Here is a 23,485-nt window from a genome sequence, read left to right on the forward strand (position 1 = left end):
ATGGCTGAGTAATTTTCTGTTATATGTATGTACCGCATCTTCTTTATCCATTCATCTGTTGATGGAGGCTTAGGTTGCTTCCATGTCCTGGATGGAATGTAAATAGTGCTCCAATGAACAATTGGATGCATGTTATGTTTTCCTGTTATGGTTTCTGTGGGTATATGCCCAGGAGTAGGATTGCTGTTCCCTGTGCTATACAGTAGGTCCTTATTAGTCATCTATGGTAGCTCTATTTGTTTTTAAGGAACCTCCACACTGTTCTCCAGAGTGGCTGCACAGCTCCTAGTTCTCTTAACACTTAAGAATTTGCAAGGACTTAGGAGCCCTGTACGGAGAAGGCGATGGCACCCCACTCCAGTACTCTTGCCTGGAAAATCCCATGGATGGAGGAGCCTGGTGGGCTGCAGTCCATGGGGTCGCAAAGAGTCGGATATGACTGAGCAACTTCACTTTCACTTTTCACTTTCATGCATTGGAGAAGGAAATGGCAACCCACTCCAGTGTTCTTGCCTGGAGAATCCCAGAGACGGGGGAGCCTGGTGGGCTGCCATCTGTGGGGTCACACAGAGTCGGACACGACGGAAGCTACTTAGCAGTAGCAGCAGGAGCCCTGTATCAGGGATGGATCAAAAACCAAGTATTAGAACAAAAGATGCTCCTTGTCCTCTTATCATTTTGGAAATTACAAGGGATTTAGCGGCCCTGTTCCATGAACTAGGGGCAGAAACCAATAAATATTTTCTATTTTCTCACAGTTTCCCTTCTCTCAGGGGTCTCAGTCTTGTTCTACCTGTTGTCCGATGATGTCTGAAAACCTTTGTTTCGTTTGTTTTCTAGTTGTTTAAGGCAAGGAAATTTGTCTACTGCCATTTACTCCATCATAGCTGGAAGCAAAAGTCCAACTCATTCCTTATTTATTGATGAGTCGTGTTCCATTGAGTGGATATACCATATTTGTTTAACCTTTCATCTATTATTGAACATTTGAGTTGTTTCTAATTTTTGGAATAGAACTCTACAAATCTTTGTATGGACGTATGTTTCAATTTCTCTTGGGTAAATACCTAGGGGTATAATTCCTAGATTGTAGAGTACTGTATATTTAACTTTATAAGACACTGCCAAACAGTTCTCCAAAGTGGCTGTATCAGCAATGTATGAATTCACACTGCTCCACATTATTGTCAACACTTAGTATTGTTAATCTTTTCAACTTTTAGCCATTCTAGTGCATATGTAATGAAATTGTTACCACACCAAATTTGGGTCCACTGGAGAAGGCAATGGCAACCCACTCCAGTACTCTTGCCTGGAAAATCCCATGGACAGAGGAGCCTGGTAGGCTGCAGTCCATGGGGTTGCGTCGAACACAACTGAGCGACTTCACTTTCACTTTTCACTTGCATGCATTGGAGAAGGCAATGGCAACCCACTCCAGTGTTCTTGCTTGGAGAATCCCAGAGACAGGGGAGCCTGGTGGGCTGCCATCTATGGGGTCGCACAGAGTCGGCCACGACTGATGCAACTTAGCAGCAGCAGCAGCAGCAGCCTGCACACGGTACAGCCAATCTACAGACACCGGGTTGTGGTGAAGGAAAGTGTTGTGTTTATTGCAGGGCACAAACCAAAGAGTCCAGGGAAACTGGTGCTTAAAAGGCTCCCCCAACTCCTCAAAGTCTTTCAGGGAAAGATTTTTAAAGACAGGGTGAAGGAAGGGGAGGGACTTGGGGTGATCAGCTCATGGACATTCTTCTGATTGGTTACTGGTGAGGTAATCAGGAGTGACCATCTGGTTCCAACTGGTCTGGGGTTTATGTGCTTGTGGGCAGCATACTGGCTTCCCCGGGGGGCTCAGCAGTAAACAAACTGCCTGTGATGCAGAAGACGCAGGAGACCTGGGTTCAGTCCCTGGGTCGGGAAGATTCCCTGGAGGAAGGCATGGCAATCCTCTCCAATATTCTTGCCTGGGAAATCCCATGGACAAAGGAGCCTGGCCGACTACAATCCATGGGGTCACAAAGAGTCGGACACGACTGAAGTGACTGAGGTGCACACACGCAGGGGAGAACACAGTTAACTTCTTCCACCTGTTGGGGGCTTTAGTGTCTACAAAACAGCTCAAAGGACGTGGCTCAGAATATTATCTTCAGTCCTTGAGGAGAAACTAAAAGGAAACTAAAGGTCCTTGACACTTTTTAATGGCTTAATGGCTGAAGTATTATTATTTTGTCCTGCTTGTCTGTTTCCCTTCCTTTCTGCATTTTCTCACCTCTCTGAATTTACTCTTTGGAACCTGGGGATGGCCTAGGAAGCTAAAGTCTTTCTTTACACAAGAGGCAGGCAGAGGACATGGTGAGGGTGGGGGGGGGGGTCCATTCTAGGAAGGCTCCACAGGGTCTGGCTCACTTACAGTATCTCATTAGTTATCGACAGCATGTTCTTGAAAACTAATATTTGCCTGGTGTGCTGCAGTCCATGGGGTTGCAAAGAGCTGGACACGACTGAGCAACTGAAATGAACTGAATGACACCGATAGTCCTTTACATGCTTATTGGCCATTTGTATTTTTTAAAAATGAAGTTCAGGTTCATATTTTTTTCCTGTTGGCTTGTTCGTCTTCTACTTACTGAATTGTAAGAGTTCTTTTTATTTTCTAGATATAAGTCCCTTGTCAGCTATAGCAGAGTCCATGCTTTTACCCAGTCCTCTTTGTTCAATTGAGGGGTATGAGAGGTGGTTGTAAGAATATAAATAGGCCATTATAACTGAGGAGAGAGATGATTGTGTTTTACACCAGTAAAGAAGTTTCGATGGAGCAAGGTGGATGGAATTAAAAAAAAATCTTTAAGGGATTCTGGGTCTATCTGTTTTTCCCGTGTCTTCTGATTATTCTTAAATATGTCTAAAATATACAACCCTGAATTATGTCTGCTTGAATTAACTGCAGGAGAATGTCTCAGGAACCTTGGAGATGCTCTCTTTGGCTGTTCCTTTTCCTGAGCCATGGAGTGGCAAGTTATAGCGTTCCAGACACCCGGCAGGGTAAGTCCTGAGGGAGGAGTCATCTGGGCAGGGTAAGTCCCGAGGGAGGAGTCATCTGTCACGGTTTCCACACATCTCAGGGGATGGAGTGGGGTTAGGTCAGTTCAGGTATATGGTGCTATAGAGTGTTCTGGGATGTGTGCGTGCCTGTTGCCCTGTATGTGTAGAATTTTCAGGGTTATTCTAAAAGGGTTTCTTAAACCAAGATTTCCTCACACTGGCACAAGTATAATAAAAATTCACTAAAAATTTCCTTCATAAGTAACCTTTTTTGGGGGCTCTTTTCTTAACACATCTGTGTTTTTGAAGGTCATCCCATTCAATTCTGTTTTTACATTCAATGGCTTTGTTGTAGATTTGCACCCGTTGTTGCAAAAGATGGCGGTGAGTATTCCATTTTCTTCTAAACAACATCCCCTCTCCTGAAACCGCCAACTCGTGGATATTATACTTGATGTTATCTCTTTGCCTTTTAGGAAGAAATAATAGATGGAAGCTACCTGAATGGTAACGTTCCCACTGTCCCTGCTTGTTGTGTCTAAGAATTTCAAACAGGAGGTGCCTGTGATCTCTCTGGAATGATTCCTTTTTAAGTTGTCTTTTCATTTTATTTCCATTGTAGCATTGCTGGATCTCATACAGTTTCAAAGGTAACTCATCCTAAAGGGGAGGGGGAGGGATGGAATAGATTTTCTTAATGGAAGTCCCTTAACTATAAAAAGTACTATATACTCGTTTATCCAGTTTATCCAAAATTTATCCAATGCACAAGTGTTTTAGAATAGATACATTTGTTTCATATAGTTTTGGCCCCCTCTGCTAGGGATGGGGGAGCCTGTTGGGCTGCCGTCTATGGGGTTGCACAGAGTCGGACACGACTGACGCGACTTAGCAGCAGCGGCTGTAACACAAGAGCTAACATTTACTGAGCGCTTACTATGTAGCAGGTACTATTCTAAGTGCTTTATGCATAGAATACACATATAATCCTCACAAACCTCAGCCTCCTCCCACCCAGGTAGGTCCTTTTGTTATCTCATTGGATAGAATAATGAAACTGAGGCCCAAGGAGGTGATTTAAGGTCACTCAGCTGGGAAGTGGTGAAGCTGGGGTGTGCATCCAGCAGCCTGGCCCCAGGGCTCACTGTCGCTTTATTTTTTTTAGAATGCTCTATCATTTTATTTTATTTGGCCACACCATGCGGCATGTGGGATCTTAGTTCCCTGACCAGGAATCGAACTGGTGCCACCTGCGATGGGAGTCTTAACCACTGGACCACCAGGAAAGTCCCTCACTGTCCCTTTATGTACTGTTAGATGCCACCCTGTGGAGCAGGGCACTACATAGTGTTGTGGCAAGATAAATATTAATAGATAATTCTAATATAACAAGTACTATGAAGGACAGATGGGAGACTTGGGGCCTCATGACAGGAGCACTCAATCATATTAAAGTGAAAGATCCCCATAAACATTCTTCTCCCTAAGGTAACTCCAGTTGACAGTATTGAATATATTCTTGCAGGCTAAAATTTTTTATCTGTCTCTAACTATCCATCTATCTAGCAGCACCTATATATCTATCTATAACAAGAATGTGGTTATAAAAAGCCTTCTAATTGTTTAAGGCAGGAGAATTTGCTGCCAGCTACTCCATAACAGCTGGAAGCAAAAGTCCCACTCATTCCCCTTTTCTGAGTGAGTGGCATTCCATTGAATGGGTATTACCACCTGTTGTTGGACACCTGCGTTGTTTTCAATTTTTGGCTGTTATGAATGAAGGTGTGCATTTTCTGTGTGTTTGGCAATGTTTTAGCACTTTCCATGTGTGGACAAATTTAATTCTCACAGTTAGCTATATTACATCAGAGTAGGCAATGGCACCCCACTCCAGTACTCTTGCCTGGAAAATCCCATGGGCAGCGGAGCCTGGTAGGCTGCAGTCCATGAGGTCGCTAGGAGTCGGACATGGCTGAGTGACTTCACTTTCACGTTTCACTTTCATGCATTGGAGAAGGAAATGGCAACCCACTCCAGTACTCTTGCCTAGAGAATCCCAGGGATGGGGGAGCCTGGTTGGCTTCCATCTATGGGATCGCATGGAGTTGGACATGACTGAAGTGACTTAGCAGCAGCTATATTACATAGAAAGGGAAACTGGGGCACAGGAAAACTCAGTAAATTGCCTGAGTCCACACAGTTGAGTGGTAGAGCCAGGATTCAATTCCACGTTTTGAGCCAACAGTCTTAACTATGCTATTCCAGCCTCCCATGGTATACACAGCATTTGTTTTGTAAATTTAATATAGTCGGGGGGCTTCCCTGTTGGCTCAGCTGGTAAAGAATCCACCTGAAGTGAGGGAGACCTGGGTTTGATCCCTGGGTTGGGAAGATCCCCTGGAGGAGGGACACCTGTCCAAATCCATCTGTTTGGATTGTTAATCTGAGTGGATTGTTCCAGGATTTAGAATATAGCACACAGCTCTGAAACTGATTATTGTCTTTGAGAGACTGGTGTTTGGGTGGGTTCCTAATACCGGAAACTCCCCCACACTGTGCCAGGGCAACACATCTCCTTCCTCCAAGCACAGAGTTCCTAGCATCCTGGCCCATTCCCACTGTCCTCTCTGAACTTCGGTGCCCTGAGCTCTCAGCTAGCAGGGGGACTACCCATCCTAGCGGAACCTGTCATCATGACCTTCTCTGTCTGTCTTTGACTGAAGCTCCCACGTGTGGACGGCAGACCTGTCCCACAGAGTCCTGGCTTATTTGAACTCACGGAATGTTGCCTTCACCATCCCCAGCCTGAAGGTGTGTATCTGAGACCCACCCCTGTGTTCCCCCCTCAGTGCACAGGGATTGAAAACTCAGGAGCCAGGTGAGTTGGAGAACTGGTGGAGAGCTAGTCTTCACTTCCACAAAGAAATGTGTTCTGTCCAGTTTTTTTTTGAAATGTGCTATAAGCTCTCTGTCTTTCGTTTTTCTACTTTTGTTGGAGACGTGGTGTCTGTATAGGGTATAGGCTGAGCTGCTGTCTCTCAGCAAAGCCCCCTCAAATTACAGCAGCTCAGCCATGAAAGTAAAAGATGCTTACTCCTTGGAAGGAAAGTTATGGCCAACCTAGACAGCATATTCAAAAGCAGAGACATTACTTTGCCAACAAAGGTCCGTCTAGTCAAGGCTATGGTTTTTCCAGTGGTCATGTATGGATGTGAGAGTTGGACTGTGAAGAAAGCTGAGTGCCGAAGAATTGATGCTTTTGAACTGTGGTGTTGGAGAAGACTCTTGAGAGTCCCTTGGACTGCAAGGAGATCCAACCAGTCCATCCTAAAGGAGATCAGTCCTGGGTGTTCATTGGAAGGAGTCATGCTGAAGCTGAAACTCCAATACTTTGGCCACCTCATGCGAAGAGTTGACTCATTGGAAAAGACCCTGATGCTGGGAGGGATTGGGGGCAGGAGGAGAAGGGGACGACAGAGGATGAGATGGCTGGATGGCATCACCGACTTGATGGACATGAGTTTGGGTGAACTTCGGGAATTGTTGATGGACAGGGAGGCCTGGCGTGCTGCAGTTCATTGGATCGCAAAGAGTCAGACACAACTGAGTGACTGAGCTGAACTGAACTGAAACAATTTAGCTTATTTCTATTATATGTGATAGTCCAGGGCCAGATAGGAAGTCCAGAGAGGAGAGGCAACTCTACCGCAAAAGGCCACCGGGGGACCCAGGTTCCTTCTGTCTTGTTGCTTTGTCATCATCTAGGGAGTTGTTGCTTGTGTGGTTGAAATAACATATCCATTCTCCAACCCAGAGAGGGCGCCGTGGGAAAGAGGAAGTGAAGGGTCAACAGCCTCTCTTTCAAGATGTGAGCTGCAGGTTGCATACTTCCTCCTGCTCACATTTCATTGGCTCACAGTCCACAGTCACATTTTACTGCAGAGGAGTAAGATGAGAGGCCATGTACCCGGATAAAACCTGTGGGCTTCTGTTGCTAAAAGGAATTACAAGAGAGTGGATCTTTGGGTATAATTATCAGTCTCTCAATCGCAGGTCCAGGAAATATTTTTCTTCCCTTTAAATTCGACCATAAGAAAAACAGTAGCGCAAGTGTGTAAATAGATGGCAATGGATATTTACATTAGGGAACAATAGGGCATGGTAGGAACTGCAGTGAGCTGGCCAGCCTGTACCTCATTAGCGTAATTAGTAGATGGGGTGCAATATTGTGCCTTTACCAATACACTGTGAAGAGCACAGAAAACCTAAAGAACATTCTTTCCGAATTCAAAGACTGTTACCTGATTCGGCAAAGAGGTCATATCACTTATGAATGAAGTTCTGACATACGTCTTTGTTGTTTCAACTTTTACTGACTTTATGGTGAAGATGAAAATTCATGTGAGAGCTACGCTGAGATTGCTGGTTGTTAACCACTTACAGCCACTAGATGGAGGTGGCTGGTGGCCTCACGGCATCTGCTTTCTTCGTCTTGTTCATCAGTCTGTGTAATCTATAAAGAAGTGGTGCTTGCCCTTTTCTCTCTACCAGTAGGGCTCCTCATGAAATGTGTATATTTTAACCTGATTTGAGCTATACTCCCTCTCTTCCTCTTTGTATATTCATTTATTCGTTCAGTACCTACTCATCCAGCCTCTAGTCTCTGCCAGGCACAGTTGTAGACTCTGGAGACTCAGAACAGGCAGTCACCTTACCACCCATGTGGGTCTTTCATTCTAGAGGGAGAGACATTGAGTAAACAGTTCTTCAACTCATTCAAGACAGAGGATAATGGCTGGCACTGATTGAGAACACTTTACGTACTCATTTACTCTTTGTGATATAGGATTAATCCTTACTTACATAGTAAGTTTGACTCTTGTCCCTACTTTTCAGCTGAGAAAACTAAGACCTGGAGATACTGTTGCCCATTTGTCAAAACCCAGGAATCTCAGTTAAATTTGACTTGCAGATTAATAACAAATACATTTTAGTATAAGTACATCCCATGCAATATTTGGGATATACTTATGCTCAAAATTATTAGTTGTTTATCTTTAATTCAAATGTAGCCGGGCATCCTGTATTTTATCTAGCAATCCTAGTTAAGGAACTTGCGTGAGGTTGCACAACTGGTAAGTGTCAAGGTGGGGATTTGCACATGGATTGTCTGGTTCTGCCATAAAGGTTTTGTCATCTGCGTATCTGAAGTTATTGATATTTCTCTCGGCAATCTTGATTCCAGCTTGTGCTTCATCCGGCCCAGTGTTTCTCATGATGTACTCTGAATATAAGTTAAATAAGCAGGGTGACAATATACAGCCTTGACGTACTCCTTTTCCTATTTGGAACCAGCCTGTTGTTCCATGTCCTGAACTGTCTGGTTCTAGAGCTTACCTTTTGTCCATGATGCTTTGCTGCCTTTCCAGAGCATTTTTATTTAAGGAAGATTTAGAAAATAGCTCCCCAGATAGCAGAGGAAATCTCCTCTAGGAGAAACTGCTGGCCTCTGCTCCTTACCCTGGAGGGGATACATAGCCAGTTCATGCTGCCTGAATGTTGCTCCTGTGCAGAGGGTTTGGAGCATGGCAGAAGGTTTGAGCAGTGACCATCTGGGCATAGTAGAATATCTGGGTAGAGGTCAGCTGCTCTGGACTTGAAACGTTTCAATTGCCTGCAGGGACCAGGCAGCTATGGGATAATCAGCTACCTGGAGGGTGGTGATCAGGAAGAGTAATTACAGTGAGCGACTGCCCCTTGGCCTGTTGATTATTACACAGAAGGGGATATGTGTCCAGAATTGCCACATCTTTGTGGATTTTTGTGAGGAATTTCCTGAATTTTTAATGTTGGCAGCTCATTAAAAATTTTGGAGCCAACTCCGCCAAACGCGTGCAGGCTGCCAGCCTGTGGTCCCTGAAGGGAATTAGGTGGCTTGGCTGGGTGGTAGCCGTGTGCTCCTGTCCTGTCCTCACTGACTCGCCCAGCATTCCATGTCCAGGCAGCCATGGAAAACCTCCTGGAGCAGCGTTTGTACCAGCCCCAGAAGCTGCTGGAGGACCTGAGGGGGACAGACGCTCAGCAGTTCCACACCGCCATGAAATGCCTCTTAGAAGACAAGAAGGACCGCCTGGTGAGGCTCTCTTGGCATCCTGGGAGTGGGGGAAGTCCAGGGCATTCAACTTGGTGCTTGTCAAGTTGAATGGAATTGAGCCTCATTCTGGCCTTTCTTCATTTCCCCCCTGAAAACTTGGGACCTAGATTTTCTGTCTTACTTCCTCCAGAGTTCAAATGAAGTGCCTTATAATTCATATCCTTATGGTAACTCAGATGGTAAAGAATCTACCTGCTATGCAGGAGACCTGGGTTCGATCCCTGGGTTGGGCAGATCCCTTGGAGAAGGAAAAGGCAACCCAATCCAGTATTCTTGTCTGGAGAAGCCTGTGGACAGAGGAGCCTGGTGGGCTACAGTCCATGGGATCATAAAGAGTTGGACATGACTGAGCAACTAACACTCTATAAGTACTAAGAAATGAAGGATGCCCAGACCACCCAGTGCAGAAACTGGAAAGACAGTTCAGTGGGTTGTGCAGCTGGAGCTCTCCCAGCTCACTGCAGCTCTGAACCCTCAGGAATGCCACCTGCACACACTCACACTCTGTCCAGGGTCCTGGCTAAGCCTTACCAAGATACTGTTCCTGGTTTGGGGGGATTCTGAAACCTCAAATGAACAGAACTTTCTTCTCTTCTAGTAGGTATAGTCCTTCCTCAATTTCAACTCTGTAAAAAAATGCTTTGTAGTTAAAACCAGTCTGAGGAAGGCTGGTATAAAAATATCAAAAAAGAAAAAAAAAAAAAAAAAAGGTATTGTAAAGGCGCAGTTGTGGCAGTCAGTTTTTTGAAAGTAACTTGTGAAGCATTTACCATATCCTAAATTTGCACTCTTTGCAGACTTGCGCACATATGCTCTGCTTTCAGAATAAATTTGCAAATTATACACAAATAGGAGGAAGCTTTTTAATATAGATATTGCATTTATAAATGATCTATATTAGAATATAAAAGTCTCCAGTTATATTCAATTACTACCCATGTTGTACAACAGGTACCTTCTATTTTAGGTGCTAACAAAAGGCTACACAACACACACACGCATGAAGAAATGAGGGGTACTGTGGAGTCCCAATAATTTGGCTTCATAAATACCCATGAATGATTACTGTGTACCAGGAGACACTGGGTTCTGAGATGAAAGACTGTCTCTGCCCTCAAGGAGCTTATGGTCCAGAGGAGACAAAAACAGAAACAGGTAATTTTCACAACATAAGGTTGGCTATGTAAGAGCAAAGCAAGGCCTCTGAGACACAGAGAATCACTGGGAATCAGAAAGGTGAGGTTTAGAGTTTTTCAGAGACAGTTGAAAGTGGAGCAGCATTTTCCTAAGGGAATTGAAGCATTTAAACATTTTAATAATCATAAATTAATTTCAATGTCTGTTATTAAAATACACATCAAAACTGTGAGTTTGATGGAGATGTAATTTTTCCTTTTGAAATGAATTTAAGTTTTAAGAAGAGTCAGTTTAAAGTAAAAAATAAACTAAATAATTGTAAAGGTGATGAAAGATACAGCAAAAATGAGGATGGTGGCCTATGAAAATGGTCTGGATTAATGTTTATTGAGGGTTTACCATGTGTCAGCTATTATCCTGAGGGAATGATCAGTGAGCTGTTTTCTGTAGAGGGCCTGATAAGAAATATTCCAGGCTTTGTAGGCCGTACAGTCTCTGTCACAACTACTAAACTCTGTGGTTGTAGTGTCAAAGTAGATGACAGGTAAATGAATGGATCTGGATGTGTGTCTATAAAACTTTATTTACCACTCCAGTATTCTTGCCTGGAGAATCCCATGGACAGAGGAACCTTGTGGGCTACAGTCCATGGAGTCACAAGAGTCGGACATGACTGAGTGACTTTGACTACTTCACTAAGCTGATCGCCTTGGCTTCAGACTGGTTTTCTGAGGCCAAGAGGATTATTCTTGCAGTCTGATCCTGGTCAGAACTTAACAGTGCATCCTGCCTTCTGTGTCAGCCTTGGTTGCTTCTGAGAAGGGGTGACTTTCTCACCCCTGCCCTCCTCCCCCTCCGCCCCATGGAGGTGGTATACCAGGGCGGATAGCCCTATACCCTCTTCTAAAGTCACTTGCAAGACTAAAAACTTTGGGTACATACGATTGATGACCCCTGTGTCAGTCCTGAGAAAGGAACTAGCCTTTTGAGAGTCAGGGAGAGAAAGCTCAGTAATGCCAGGAAGAAGGCCTGATCAGGGAGTGCCTGGAAACGTTGAAGAGAATCGGCACATTCCTGACTCTTGTCTGTTTTGGATGTTGCTTGTTTCAGAAACAGAAGTAGGTAAGCAAAACTGCCAGATATAACTGCGATGCAGCAGAATGAAGCCATATCCGCGCCTCCAACCTGTTTAAAGAACTGTTTTGTAGCAGTTTGACTGGTGTGGATTTTTTTTTTAATTTGTTTTGATGTTTGAAGTGGAGCTAATATAAGAGTATTCAGAATTGAAAAAAAAACCCCAAACTTTATTTACAGGAACAGGCGGTAGGCTGCATTGGGCCTGTGGGCCATATTTGCCAACACTCTTCTAAAGGTTTAACAAGCCAGGACCTTCTGAAATAAGGATAACTAGAATCTTACCATTTCAATATTCAGATGAGGAAACAGGCTTGGAGAGGTTGAGTAAATAACTTCAGGTCACACAGCTTGAAAGTGGCAAATCTGAGGTAAGAACCTGGGTTCCTGACTCTTAGCTGTGAGCCCATGGCAAGGCCCACAGGCTTCTTCTCAGAATAAGGTGTTAACATCTATACCATGAAATACAAAGGATGATAAAGGAAGTTGATTCTATTGAAAGACATTTATCAAAATACATAAGACTAAGTTGGGGGTCAGTAATTCTTGAATACTTTCAATAGTAAGGTTTAGTGGTTGGTCTAATAGCTTCTGTAATTTTGAGGAAATGTTGCGTGTAAGCGAGATTTCCAGTCATTTGCAACAACGGTAGTGAGTTATGAAAGTGTTTGTGATTTTTAGTAATGACACATCAAAGCTTCTTGCTGGTTCAAAGCCACCTTGCTGGCTCGCTGCCTATATTCATCCTTGAAGGAGACAGTGGGGGTCAGCTCCACAGCCATGAAAGGGAGGATGCAATTCCCTCCACTCCCCACCCCTAATACTATCCACAGACCCCTAATACTATCCACAGACCCCTGCCTCAGAACCCCCAAGTTACACTCTTCACCGTTGCACTGTTTGGCCCCACTTGGCAATGACGGAAGTTAGGAAACTTGTAGATGTGGTTAGATGAGTGGGCTTGGATTCAGTACCCTTGTTTCAGATCCCAGCTTTGTGCGCCTTTGGGCAGGTTGTCTAATCTCGCTTCTTGTCACCTGTGATAGTGAGTTAATCATAGCATGTAATGTTTGCTGAGCATTCACTAGGTACCAAGCACTCTCCATTCGTTAAATCTCATTTGGATTTTGTAAATCTAGGAGATAGGCACTGATTTTTATCTTCATTTTAGAGGAAGACACCGAGACTTAAAAAGGATAAGTGACTTACACAGGGACACACACATATAAGTCAAGGGCCTGGGTTTTGAACCTAGGAATATCTGACCCTCAGACCTGTGAGTCTCAACCTATAAGACTGTTATGAGAATAACAGGAGACTATACATGGCTGCTTCATGCTTGGCACAGTGCCTGGCGTGTAGTCCATACTCAGTAAATTGTTGTTGTTATTTTTGGAAGGTATGTTGGGTGAAGGACAGAGTTGTGAACAGTCAAATATTGCCTAAACTCTGTCAGCGTTCCTGGGGTCTGCGGTCCAAAGGATTCATTCATTCATCCTAACAGGCTATTTCTCAACATCTGCGTACCAGGAATCCCACTGGGCACATGGCATGGGCCTCAGCACTTGCCTGGCTCAGCGTCTATACGCTGAAATCAGATGCCAGGGCTCCGCCAGAGCCTGGTGAAAGCAGTCTCTATGGCGGTGCTGGGAATCACCTTCCTAGTCGTTCTTATGTACAGCCAGGGTTGAGGTCCACTGGCTTGGAGGAAAGATAGGTTTGTAAGCATTTCTAATCACAGAGTTTGGTTCAGGATGCTCTTGGAAGCCCAGAGTGGAGGGAGGTTTGATTTGACCAAAGTAGGACATCAGATAAGACTTCACTGATTCAGTGGTGACTGACCTTGACCTGAAAGAATCAGCTGGAATTCGCTGAGACAAGGAGGTGGGGATTCCAGCGAGAGCAAGGGCCTGAGGTGTGACAGTCATGATGTATCTGGAGAAGGAAAAGGTATTCTGTAGGTGACAGAAAAGTCTAGCATATTTGACATAGCAGCATAGTGCTTAATAGTGGTCCTGAATTTCACCTCTGCTGCTAAGCGTGGTCCCTCCCAGTGTTTCGAGATTGAGAGGCAACGCTGACTTCTGTCACTGCTTTAGGAGCTGGACGACATCATTATTGACCTGGGAGAGGTTCGGAAACAAGCCTTGCAGAGCCCGGGTGTGAACCGCAGCCTGTTTCTCATCACGCTGGAGAGGTGTTTCCAGGTGCTGAACCCCCTGGACTGTGTGGAGATCCTGGGCAGGGTGCTGAGGGGGTCCTCAGGCCGCTTTCTCCAGCCGGACATCACAGAGATGCTCCCGCGCGACCTGCGTGAAGACGCCTTCAAGAACCTGTGAGTGTCCTCCCCGCAACCCGCTGATTCCACTCGCTGCCCCTCAGAGTCTATCCTGAGGTCAAGGAGATAACACATGAGGGAGGGGAGAAGGCAGGTGAGGACAGGTTAATATGTGAAGTCAGTTTAGACGTGGCTTGATTAAAACAGTCTCCCACGTTTTAGTTATTCTGGTATCATCCTCATAATTTTTGCCATATTTGTATTCTGCCTGTATTATTATTCATTTCGTGTATTTAAAAAATAGTGATTCATTCTATTTGCTTAAAATATCTATATTAAAAGTAAAAAATGATACATGCTGCTGTATATAAAAGAGATAACAAACAAGGACTTATTGTATAGCACAGAGAACTAGATTCAAATTTGGTAACAATCTATAACGGGAATGAATCTGAAAAAAATAGATATATATGTATGTATAACTGAATCACTTTGCTGTACACTTGAAACTAAGGTAACATTTTAAATCAACTATACTTGAATAAAATTAAATAAATTTAAAAAAGTAAATATGGTATAGTTACTGTAAATGGGAAACCAGTATCATTTGTCTTTGTTGTTATTTAGTTGCTGTCATGTAAAGAATCATAAAAATAAATACAACAGCAATTTAAAAAGTGTCATTAAATCCTAGCTAGATGTATTGCTCTGAGCTTGGGACCTGTTCTCGGGTTAAAAAGGAGCTGAGTGTATGTTGAAGACTCCCTAGCACTGAATTGAGACTTTCTCCTTGAAAGGCAGCCGACTGACCGAACACGGTTGGATCCAGGAGCTCAAATTACACCATCAGCAACGTCTGGGTTTTATAATCTCTCAGCTCTGCCCTCCTCTGCGTTGGCCTTGCTCCCAGGCAAGCTTTCTCCACAACGGAATGTGGGCAGTTCCAGGCCCCTCCTCCGAGTGCCTGGTCCAGAGGACTTTCCCAGCAGTTCCAAGCAGAGTCCTAGACCTGATTCTCATTGGTCCAGACTAGGTCATGTGCCCATTCTTGAGCTGATGACTGTGGCCAATGGGATCTGGTGAGATGAATGGCTTGCATGTGGCTCACAGTTCCACCCAAACCACATGGATGTGAGAGAAACATCATTTTCCCAAGAAAAACTGAGGTGCTGTTATGACAAGAGAGGGGGTGGATGCTTGACAGTCAAAACTCAGATGTCCAGCACAGAAACAGAAAGCCTGAATAAGAGCCCGGGGAAAGATTTCGGGCCCTACAGACAGAAAGACAACAGAATAATACAGGTATAACACTGCATGACAGCAGGTTCTCATCATCACTGGGGAGTCCAGAATATGCCATTTCCTGTTTCCCAATGAGCATCATTTAATCCAACCTCTTCTTTCCCAGATGAAGCAACTGAGGCCCAACAAGGGGACGGTATACCTGAAGTGACCCCATAGGGCTTGACTTAATCTGAACTCAAGCCAGTTCTCCTGAACCTCAGTTTTGCCTTCTTCTTACTCTACCTTTCTGCTTGTGAGGATGATGTCATTAACCCCATTCCCATTTTTCAAATGGGAAAACTGAGGCACAGTGAGATTGAATAACTTGACCTAGGTCACGATAGAGCATTGTTACAAATGGGCAAGCTTTCCCTTAAATGACGGTTGCCATTTTTTCAGAATTACTGAATATAGCTATCTCCTGTCCCTTTCACCCCCTCTGCTGTTATGAAAATCAAAACAACAGCTGAAAGAGAAAGAGAGAAAGAAGAGGAAGAGGAAGAACCAGAATAAGAGGAGAAAGAGGAAGAAAAACAAGAAGGAGGAGGAGGAGGAAGGGTGAGGAGAAAAAGAAGAAAAGAAAGATACAGAGAGAAGACCCTATGATGGATTGAAAGTTTGCCTCTTCACATATGAAGTGACTGAGAGAGTGGCAGGGACCAACCTTAAGCTTAGGAAAGGTCGGCGAATTGCTCATTTGGTGAATTGATTTTCAGTGGTGGGTGGAATTGAGCAAAGTTTTCCAAGATGAAGAGACTCAACTGTTTTGCCAGGATGAACCAGAGGGGTGATCAGTGCCACATGCTGAAAGGTCAACTCAGATTGGACCAAATGGAACTGCTGGGTGTGGTGACAGGGAGGTCATTTGGGATTTGGGCCACAAGAAGTAGCGTGGCAGTGGGGAAACCAGATGACCATGACTTAAAAAGTGACCAAGACACTTTATACCCACAGGATGTCTGTACTTGAAATGTCAGATACTAACAAGTGTTAACAAGGAGGTGGAGAAATCAGAACCTTCAAACACTGTTGGTGAGAAAGTAAAACGGTGTAGCTACTTTGGAAAGCAGTCTGGCAGTTCCTCAAAAGACTAAGTATAAAGTTGTCATTTGACCCAGAAATTCCACTTCTAGGTCTACATCCAAGGAAGATGAAGCATGTTACACAGACACTTGTACGTGAATAATTATAGCAGCATTATTCATAATAGGCAAAAGGTGGAAATAGCCCAACTGATGAGCAGATAAAGGAAATTTGGTATATTTGTACAACAGAATACAATTTGACCATCAAACAAAGTACTGATACATGTCCCAACATGCATGAACCTTGAAAACATCATGCCATGTGAAAGAGGCCAGATACAAGTGTGACATATTGTATGACTGCATTTATCTGAAGTATCCGGAAGAGGAAAATATATAGAGACAGAAAGTAGATTAGTGGTTTCTAAGAGATGGGGTCACTGGAGGTTCAGGGGTGATAGATAAGAGTACAGGGTTCCTTTTTGAGGCACTAAGTGGGTTCTAAATTGGATTGTAGTGATGGTTGTACAAGTCCATGAATATATTGAAAATCACGGAGTTGTGTACTTTAAATGGACAAATTGTATGGTACACAAATTACAGCTTAATGAAACTGTTATTAAAAAAAAAATGACCAGGTGGTTGGGAAATGGAGATCAGTCTTTGGCAGATATTTAAATGTGATGGAAAGAGGAAAAATGGGAAAATAGCTACAGATAGCAAGGGGAGTGGGAAAGGCTTTTAACCGATGATGCTTTGTGTGCATTTGCTGTTTGGACCCTGCCTGCAGGCCTGCATCTGTTTGTTCCTTAACTGATACCCACATTTGCATCGTTTAGGTCTGCGTTGTTCAAAGATCTCTATGATCAGACCTCGGCCCACGCCCAGAAGGCTGTCTACTGCTGGATGACTGGGGTTCTGAGGACATCCTCCAATGTGACTGGTGAGCCCAGGCCTTGAGGTGGGAACACTTTTTAGGCGAAGTCCATCCTTAAACATGGTGGCGCTTCATCTCTATAAATAGGGATTTGATTTTCTTGTCACTTAAGACGTTTACCTCTCTCGGCTTCCGAAAAGGACGTGATGTGGCTTGTGGGAAAACACACATACCCCATCTCATCAAGGCGTTTTTCACATGTTGAAGTCTCTGAAGTAACAATCATCTGTATCTTAGAATCAAAGGTGTGTCCTAGGTTCTTAGGAAATAATAACAAGTTTACAAGTTCAAAATCTGTGTTAAAAATCTGTATCAACATGGGACACTATAGTTCTTTTAAAGAAAATCTAGACAGTAAAGCCCAGAAATTCAGCACTAAGCTTCCTGGCAACCAAAGCAGAAATAGGCCAGGATTTATTTGACAGATGTTTATTTTTTTTGTAAATTAATTAATTATTTTTAATTGGAGGCTAATTACTTTACAATATTGTAGTGGTTTTTGCCATACACGGACATGAATCAGCCATGGGTGTACTGACAGATGTTTATTAAAAACCTACTATTTCCTAGAATAGTCAAATTCATAGAGATGGAAAGTAGAGTGGTGGTTGCCAGGGGTTGGGAGAGGAAGGAATGGAGAGAATGGAGAGTTACTATTTATTTTATTTCATTTTGTTTATTGGCTATGTCGAGTGGCTTGTGGGATCTTAGTTCCCTGACCAGGGATTGAACCCCAGGCCCATGGCAGTGACAGGGCTGAGTCCTAGCCACTGGACCACCAGGGAATTCCCAGAGTTGCTGTTTAATGGGTACAGAGTTTCAGTTTTGCAAGATGAAAAAGTTCTGGAAATGGATGGTGGTGCTGGTTGCCCAGCAAAGTGAATGTACTTAATGCCACTCAACTGTGTACTTAAAAATGATTCAGATGGTAAATTTTATGTTATGTGTATTTTACTACAATTGAAAAAAAAAAAAAGAAGAAAAGAATAGCGATGCAGATTAGTAATGCAAACAGTTTCACAGGTAACGTCAACTTGTTGAATCTTTAATGTTAGTAATGTTAACAGAATAAACTCAACACCTAAAAAGAGCCCATTGGACTTACCTGGTGGTCCGGTGGTTGGGACTCCACCTTCCAGTGCAGGAGGCACAGGTTCATTTCTTGGTCGGGGAACGAAGATTGCACATGCCATAGGGTGTGGCCAATGGGTGCGATAGGGTGTGATTTTTTTAAAAATCACATTCATTTAAAAAATGCCTACTATGTGTCAGCCACTGGAGATACAGAGGAACAGAAGACAAATCTTTGCTTTATGGAGCTATAGTTTTATTGTGGGTGAGAAGGTGGAGAAAACTTTTAGGCAAGTAAATAAAAAAAAAGAATAGAGGGAGACAGAGAGAATATAGATACGAGTAACAGCTCTGCAGAAAATAAAATTGGTCAATGCCATGGAGAGGGTTACTGCTTTAGACTAGAACAGGACTTGGCCACGGTTTTCTGTAAAGGGCCAGAGTAAATGTTTTAGGCTTTGTGGGTGTAATAGAAAAGCAGCCTTAGACAGCAAATAAGTAGGTGTAGCTGTAACTGAAGAAAGCCTTATTTACAGATACTGATGTGTGAATTTCATGTAATTTTCAAGTGTCACAAAACTTTTGATTTTCCCAGATGGGGGAGCCTGGTGGGCTGCCGTCTATGGGGTTGCACAGAGTCGGACATGATTGAAGCAACTTAGCAGCAGCAGTAGCAGCAACAACCATTAAAAAATGTAAAAGCCAAGCTGAAGTCTGTGCAAAAAGAGATGCTGGGTGGGTTTGGCTCACAGGCTGTAGTTTCTGACCCCCAGATTAAGGAGTCAGAGGAGAGCTCTCTGGGCTGGCGGCATTTGGTTTGAAAGCAAAATGAGAAATGGAATCAGACGTGTGAGGCTCTGGAGGAAAAGTATTCCGGGCAGGGGAAGCGGCAGATAAAAGGCCCTGGGGTGGAAGTGAGCCTATGTGTGTGGGGGAGACAGAGAGAGTCAGTGGGTGGAAGTGGAGGGAATGCCAGCCAGTCCTTTTCCTGGAATTCAGCTCTGAGATTTGTGTATAAAAAAGCATTAAATAGTGGAATAATAAATGTCTTCTATGCTCAGCAGAATTCCCTCTGCCTGGTGCATAATTGTGACCTCTGGGAAACTGAGTCTCACACTACGTAACCTGGGAAATTCACTCAACTCACCCACTAGATTCTTGTTCGGTTGCTAGGTTGTGTTCAACTCTTTGCAACCCCATGGTCTGCAGCATGCCAGGCTTCCCTGTCCTTCACTATCTCCTGGAGTTTGCTCAAATTCATGTCCATCGAGTTGGTAATGCCATCCAATGGCCTTATCCTTTGTTGACTCCTTCTCCTCCTGCCCTCTATCTTTCCCAGCATCAGGGTCTTTTCCAGTGCGTCAGCTCTTCACATCAGGTGGCCATAGTATTGGAGTTTCAGCTTCAGTATCAGTCCTTCCAATGAATATTCAGGGTTGATTTCCTTTAGGATTGACTGGTTTGATCTCCTTGTTGTCCATGGGACTCTCAAGAGTCTTCTCCAGCACCACAGTTCTAGACTCTAGACTTCCCTTAAGTCCTTGTTGCCAGAATGTAATTAGGGACAGTTCAGTTAAGTTCAGTTCAGTCGCTCAGTTGTGTCCGACTCTTTGCGACCCCATGAATCGCAGCACACCAGGCCTCCCTGTCCATCACCAACTCCCAGAGTTCACTCAGACTCACGTCCATTGAGTCAGTGATGCCATCCAGCCATCTCATCCTCTGTCGTCCCCTTCTCCTCCTGTACCCAATCCCTCCCAGCATCAGAGTCTTTTCCAATGAGTCAACCCTTTGCATGAAGTGGCCAAAGTACTGGAGTTTCAGCTTCAGCATCATTCCCTCCAAAGAAATCCCAGGGCTGATCTCCTTCAGAATGGACTGGTTGGATCTCCTTACAGTCCAAGGGACTCTCAAGAGTCTTCTCCAACACCACAGTTCAAAAGCATCAATTCTTCGGTGCTCAGCTTTCTTCACAGTCCAACTCTCACATCCATACATGACCATGGGAAAAACCATAGCCTTGACTAGACAGACCTTTGTTGGCAAAGTAATATCTCTGCTTTTGAATATGCTATCTAGGTTGGTCATAACTTTTCTTCCAAGGAGTAAGCGTCTTTTAATTTCATGGCTGCAGTCACCATCTGTAGTGATTTTGGAGCCCCCCAAAATAAAGTCTGACACTGTTTCCACTGTTTCCCCATCTATTTCCCATGAAGTGATGGGACCGGATGCTATGATCTTAGTTTTCTGAATGTTGAACTTTAAGCCAACTTTTTCACTCTCCTCTTTCACTTTCATCAAGAGGCTTTTGAGTTCCTCTTCACTTTCTGCCAGAAGGGTGGTGTCATCTGCATATCTGAGGTTATTGATATTTCTCCCAGCAATCTTGATTCCAGCTTGTGCTTCTTCCAGCCCAGCATTTCTCATGATGTACTCTGCATATAAGTTAAATAAGCAGGGTGACAATATACAGCCTTGACGTACTCCTTTTCCTATTTGGAACCAGTCTGTTGTTCCATGTCCAGTTTTAACTGGGGACAGACTAATTAGGGACAGACTCTCCTAAAATTCTAATTAGGGACAGACTCCCCTAAAATCCCTATGTGGTATATTTCATTATTAAACTAAAGTGAATTAAAATGAATTCTATTTGGACTTTAAACATTTTTTTCATGAAGTTCCTTGAGGTAACTGGAAATGCTTTGGGTGTCAAAAATATCCCAAGTTTGGGGATCATTGATATGCAGAAATATAGTTCATGCTTAATAATTAATTAAAAATGGACATCTCAGCTTAGTTCTTGGTGAATTTAGTGGTTTCCCCCCAGAATTATCTAGCCTTCGGGGCCACCCTTTCTTCTAATAACCAAGTCAGGGTTCAGAGTTCCCATCTAGAGGAGGTTTACCCGTGCTCACAGCAACCCGTGTGATTCCTGGGCTGGGGAGGCACCCTCTGGATCTTGTGATGTGGTCCACAGATCAGCTGACCTCTCCATCTCCTCTGGGCATCAGCCGTTGCCCATGGCCTCTTGCAATAGCTTTTGGTGACTGATTCACAGCACCCTAAAAATGCTCCCTGCTTTTTTCATTTCCCTCAAATGCTGCCAACGCAATGTTGTACTTTGTAAATCTTTTACTGGAGGTGGAGGATTAGGCAATGGCAGCCAATTCTAGTTCACTGAAACTTAAAAAAAAATTTTTTTTGGCCACACCCCACAGTTGGGAAGATCTCTTGGAGAAGGGAATGGCTACCTACTCCAGTATTCTTGCCTGGAGAATTCCAGGGACAGAGGAGCCTGGTGGGCTACAGTCCATGGGGTCACAAAGAGTCAGACAAGACTAAATGACTTAACACTTTCACTTTTACCTTTTCACAGCCTGTGGGGGCCTTAGTTCCCCAACCAGCAATTGAACCCTTGCCCTTTGCATTGAAAAGTGAATTCTTAACCACTGGACCACCAGAGAAGTCCCAGTTCACTGAAATTTGAATATGGATCCTGGCCATGATTGTTCCTAAAATCCCACTGACATTTTGCTGATGGGGAATTTAAAATGTCTGAACAGAGTGATAAAGTTCTCTGGGAATTCAGAGAAGAGAGAAATTATACCGCTGGCAGAGGAGATGAGAGAGGGCTTCAGGGAAGAGGAAATATTTGAGCTCAGTTTTTAAGGTTGGGTTTGGAAGCAGAAGGGTTAGGGGAAAGGCAGTCTGGCTGTTGGGAAAGTCCCAAGAGAGGAAAGATTTGGAGACCATTAGGGGTGCATTCAAGAAAGGGCAAATGGTTTGGGTTGGCTCATGTACTCAGTGATAATCAATAAGGAAGATAAGATTTGTTACTGGCAGTAGTAAAATAATCAAATATATTTCAAGTTAGTAACTAAAAATGAAACTATATTTTGTGGTCTTAGTATTAAAAAATAATCTGCATTTCTAACTAGTTCGCAAGTGGTGCTGAGGCTGCTGGTCTAAGAAGCGGCACTATGAATAATGAAGTGGTGGACATCCGTCCTTGCCTATGTATAGTGTAGCATCTCGTAAGCACAAGGCTCTCAAAAATTGGCTGTTGAATGAATTAATGCATGCAAAAAGAGGTCCTGATATCAAAGATATTTTTGACAATCATTTACCAGTGCATAGGCTTTTATTTATTTACTTTTGAATCTGTGTTTTGTCTTTTTTGCAGATGACTCTGTTTCATGGGTCAGTGCAGAAAACTTATGGATTTTGGGCAGATACATGGTTCACCTATCCTTTGAAGAAATTATGAGAATTAGTCCCATGGAAGTAAGTTTGAAAAATACATTTACATGTCTCCATCACCAATACATCTGAAGTAAGGTGTGTTCTGGACTTCCCAGGTGGCGCTAGTGGTAAAGAACCTGCCTGCCAATGCAGGAGACCTAAGAGACGTGAGTTCGATCCCTGGGTTGGGACGATCCCCTGGAGGGGAGAGCAGTGAAACCCACTCCAGTATTCTTGCCTGGAGAATCCCATGGACAGATGAGCCTGGAGGGCTACAGTCCATTAAATCACAAAGAGTCGGACACGACTGAATGGACTTAGCATGTACACAAGGTGTGTTCTAAACCTCTCATGTTCAGCCAGCCAGTCGAGGTGCCCTGGAAATTGACCACTCACCTTAGCTCAATATAACCTGAGCATCTAAAGAAAACTCCTTGAATAAAGCCTCAAGCAGTCGGTTGCTGGATTGTGTTCTAGTGTAGAAGAGCTAAGAAAACAAAAAGAATTGTGGACAACTAAGACAGTTTTGATGTCAACAACATGATCTAAAGAGAAGGTTGGCTATGAACCAGAGGTCATTTAAGGATATTTTTGAACTCAAGAAATGCCAAGGATCGTAGCTATAGAATTTATTGGAAGCACAAACCCAAGTCAAAAGCAACATGGATCAATTGCTGCTTCTATTTATGGCCACTTCTATTGATAGCTACTTCAGCATGAGCGATGATTGGACTTTAAAGTTTACAGTGGAGAAACGTACATATTCATGGTGCTTAACTCACTGCTCAGGGATTACTCTCCTTTTCCTGATGTTGGTCTGATGATACTAAAATCCCTTGGGAGGCATGATTCTAGAACTCAGCCTCCAAGGAATGCTGCTGACAGGGAGGCTTTCATAAAGAGTGTGGGGGTTTTGCCACCAGTTTTTACCCTGTGTGCCCTAACTTTCTCCTGGCCAGGGAAAGAAGTGTTTGCAGCAAATGACTGGCCTGTTCAAGGACTGACTCATCCAACTGTGTCTGGTTATTATGAAACCAGAGGCAGAACTAGGTTCCTCTTTCTTTAAAAAAAATATTTCCTTATTTGGCTGTGCCAGGTCTTGGTTGCAGTATGGAGGATCCTCAGTTGTGGCACGTGGATCTAGTTCCCTGACCAGGTTTTGAACCTGAGCGCCCTGG

General features: G+C 43.7%; 1 protein-coding gene across 1 annotated transcript in view; it reads left to right on the forward strand.

The window, feature by feature from the left end:
• The first annotated feature begins 2,954 nt into the window (after positions 1-2,954).
• OTOA (otoancorin) overlaps positions 2,955-23,485 on the forward strand; it is a 72,526-nt gene continuing 51,995 nt past the window's right edge. The window contains exons 1-9 of the mRNA XM_055561459.1: positions 2,955-3,045; positions 3,401-3,429; positions 3,522-3,552; positions 3,668-3,695; positions 5,769-5,856; positions 9,047-9,178; positions 13,570-13,805; positions 16,897-17,000; positions 22,249-22,349. Of these exons, the coding sequence (XP_055417434.1) occupies positions 2,955-3,045; positions 3,401-3,429; positions 3,522-3,552; positions 3,668-3,695; positions 5,769-5,856; positions 9,047-9,178; positions 13,570-13,805; positions 16,897-17,000; positions 22,249-22,349 (840 nt within the window). The remainder of the gene's footprint in view (positions 3,046-3,400; positions 3,430-3,521; positions 3,553-3,667; positions 3,696-5,768; positions 5,857-9,046; positions 9,179-13,569; positions 13,806-16,896; positions 17,001-22,248; positions 22,350-23,485) is intronic.

This window comes from Bubalus kerabau, chromosome 23 (genome assembly GCF_029407905.1).
Source record: "Bubalus kerabau isolate K-KA32 ecotype Philippines breed swamp buffalo chromosome 23, PCC_UOA_SB_1v2, whole genome shotgun sequence".
NCBI classification, from domain to species: domain Eukaryota; kingdom Metazoa; phylum Chordata; class Mammalia; order Artiodactyla; family Bovidae; genus Bubalus; species Bubalus kerabau.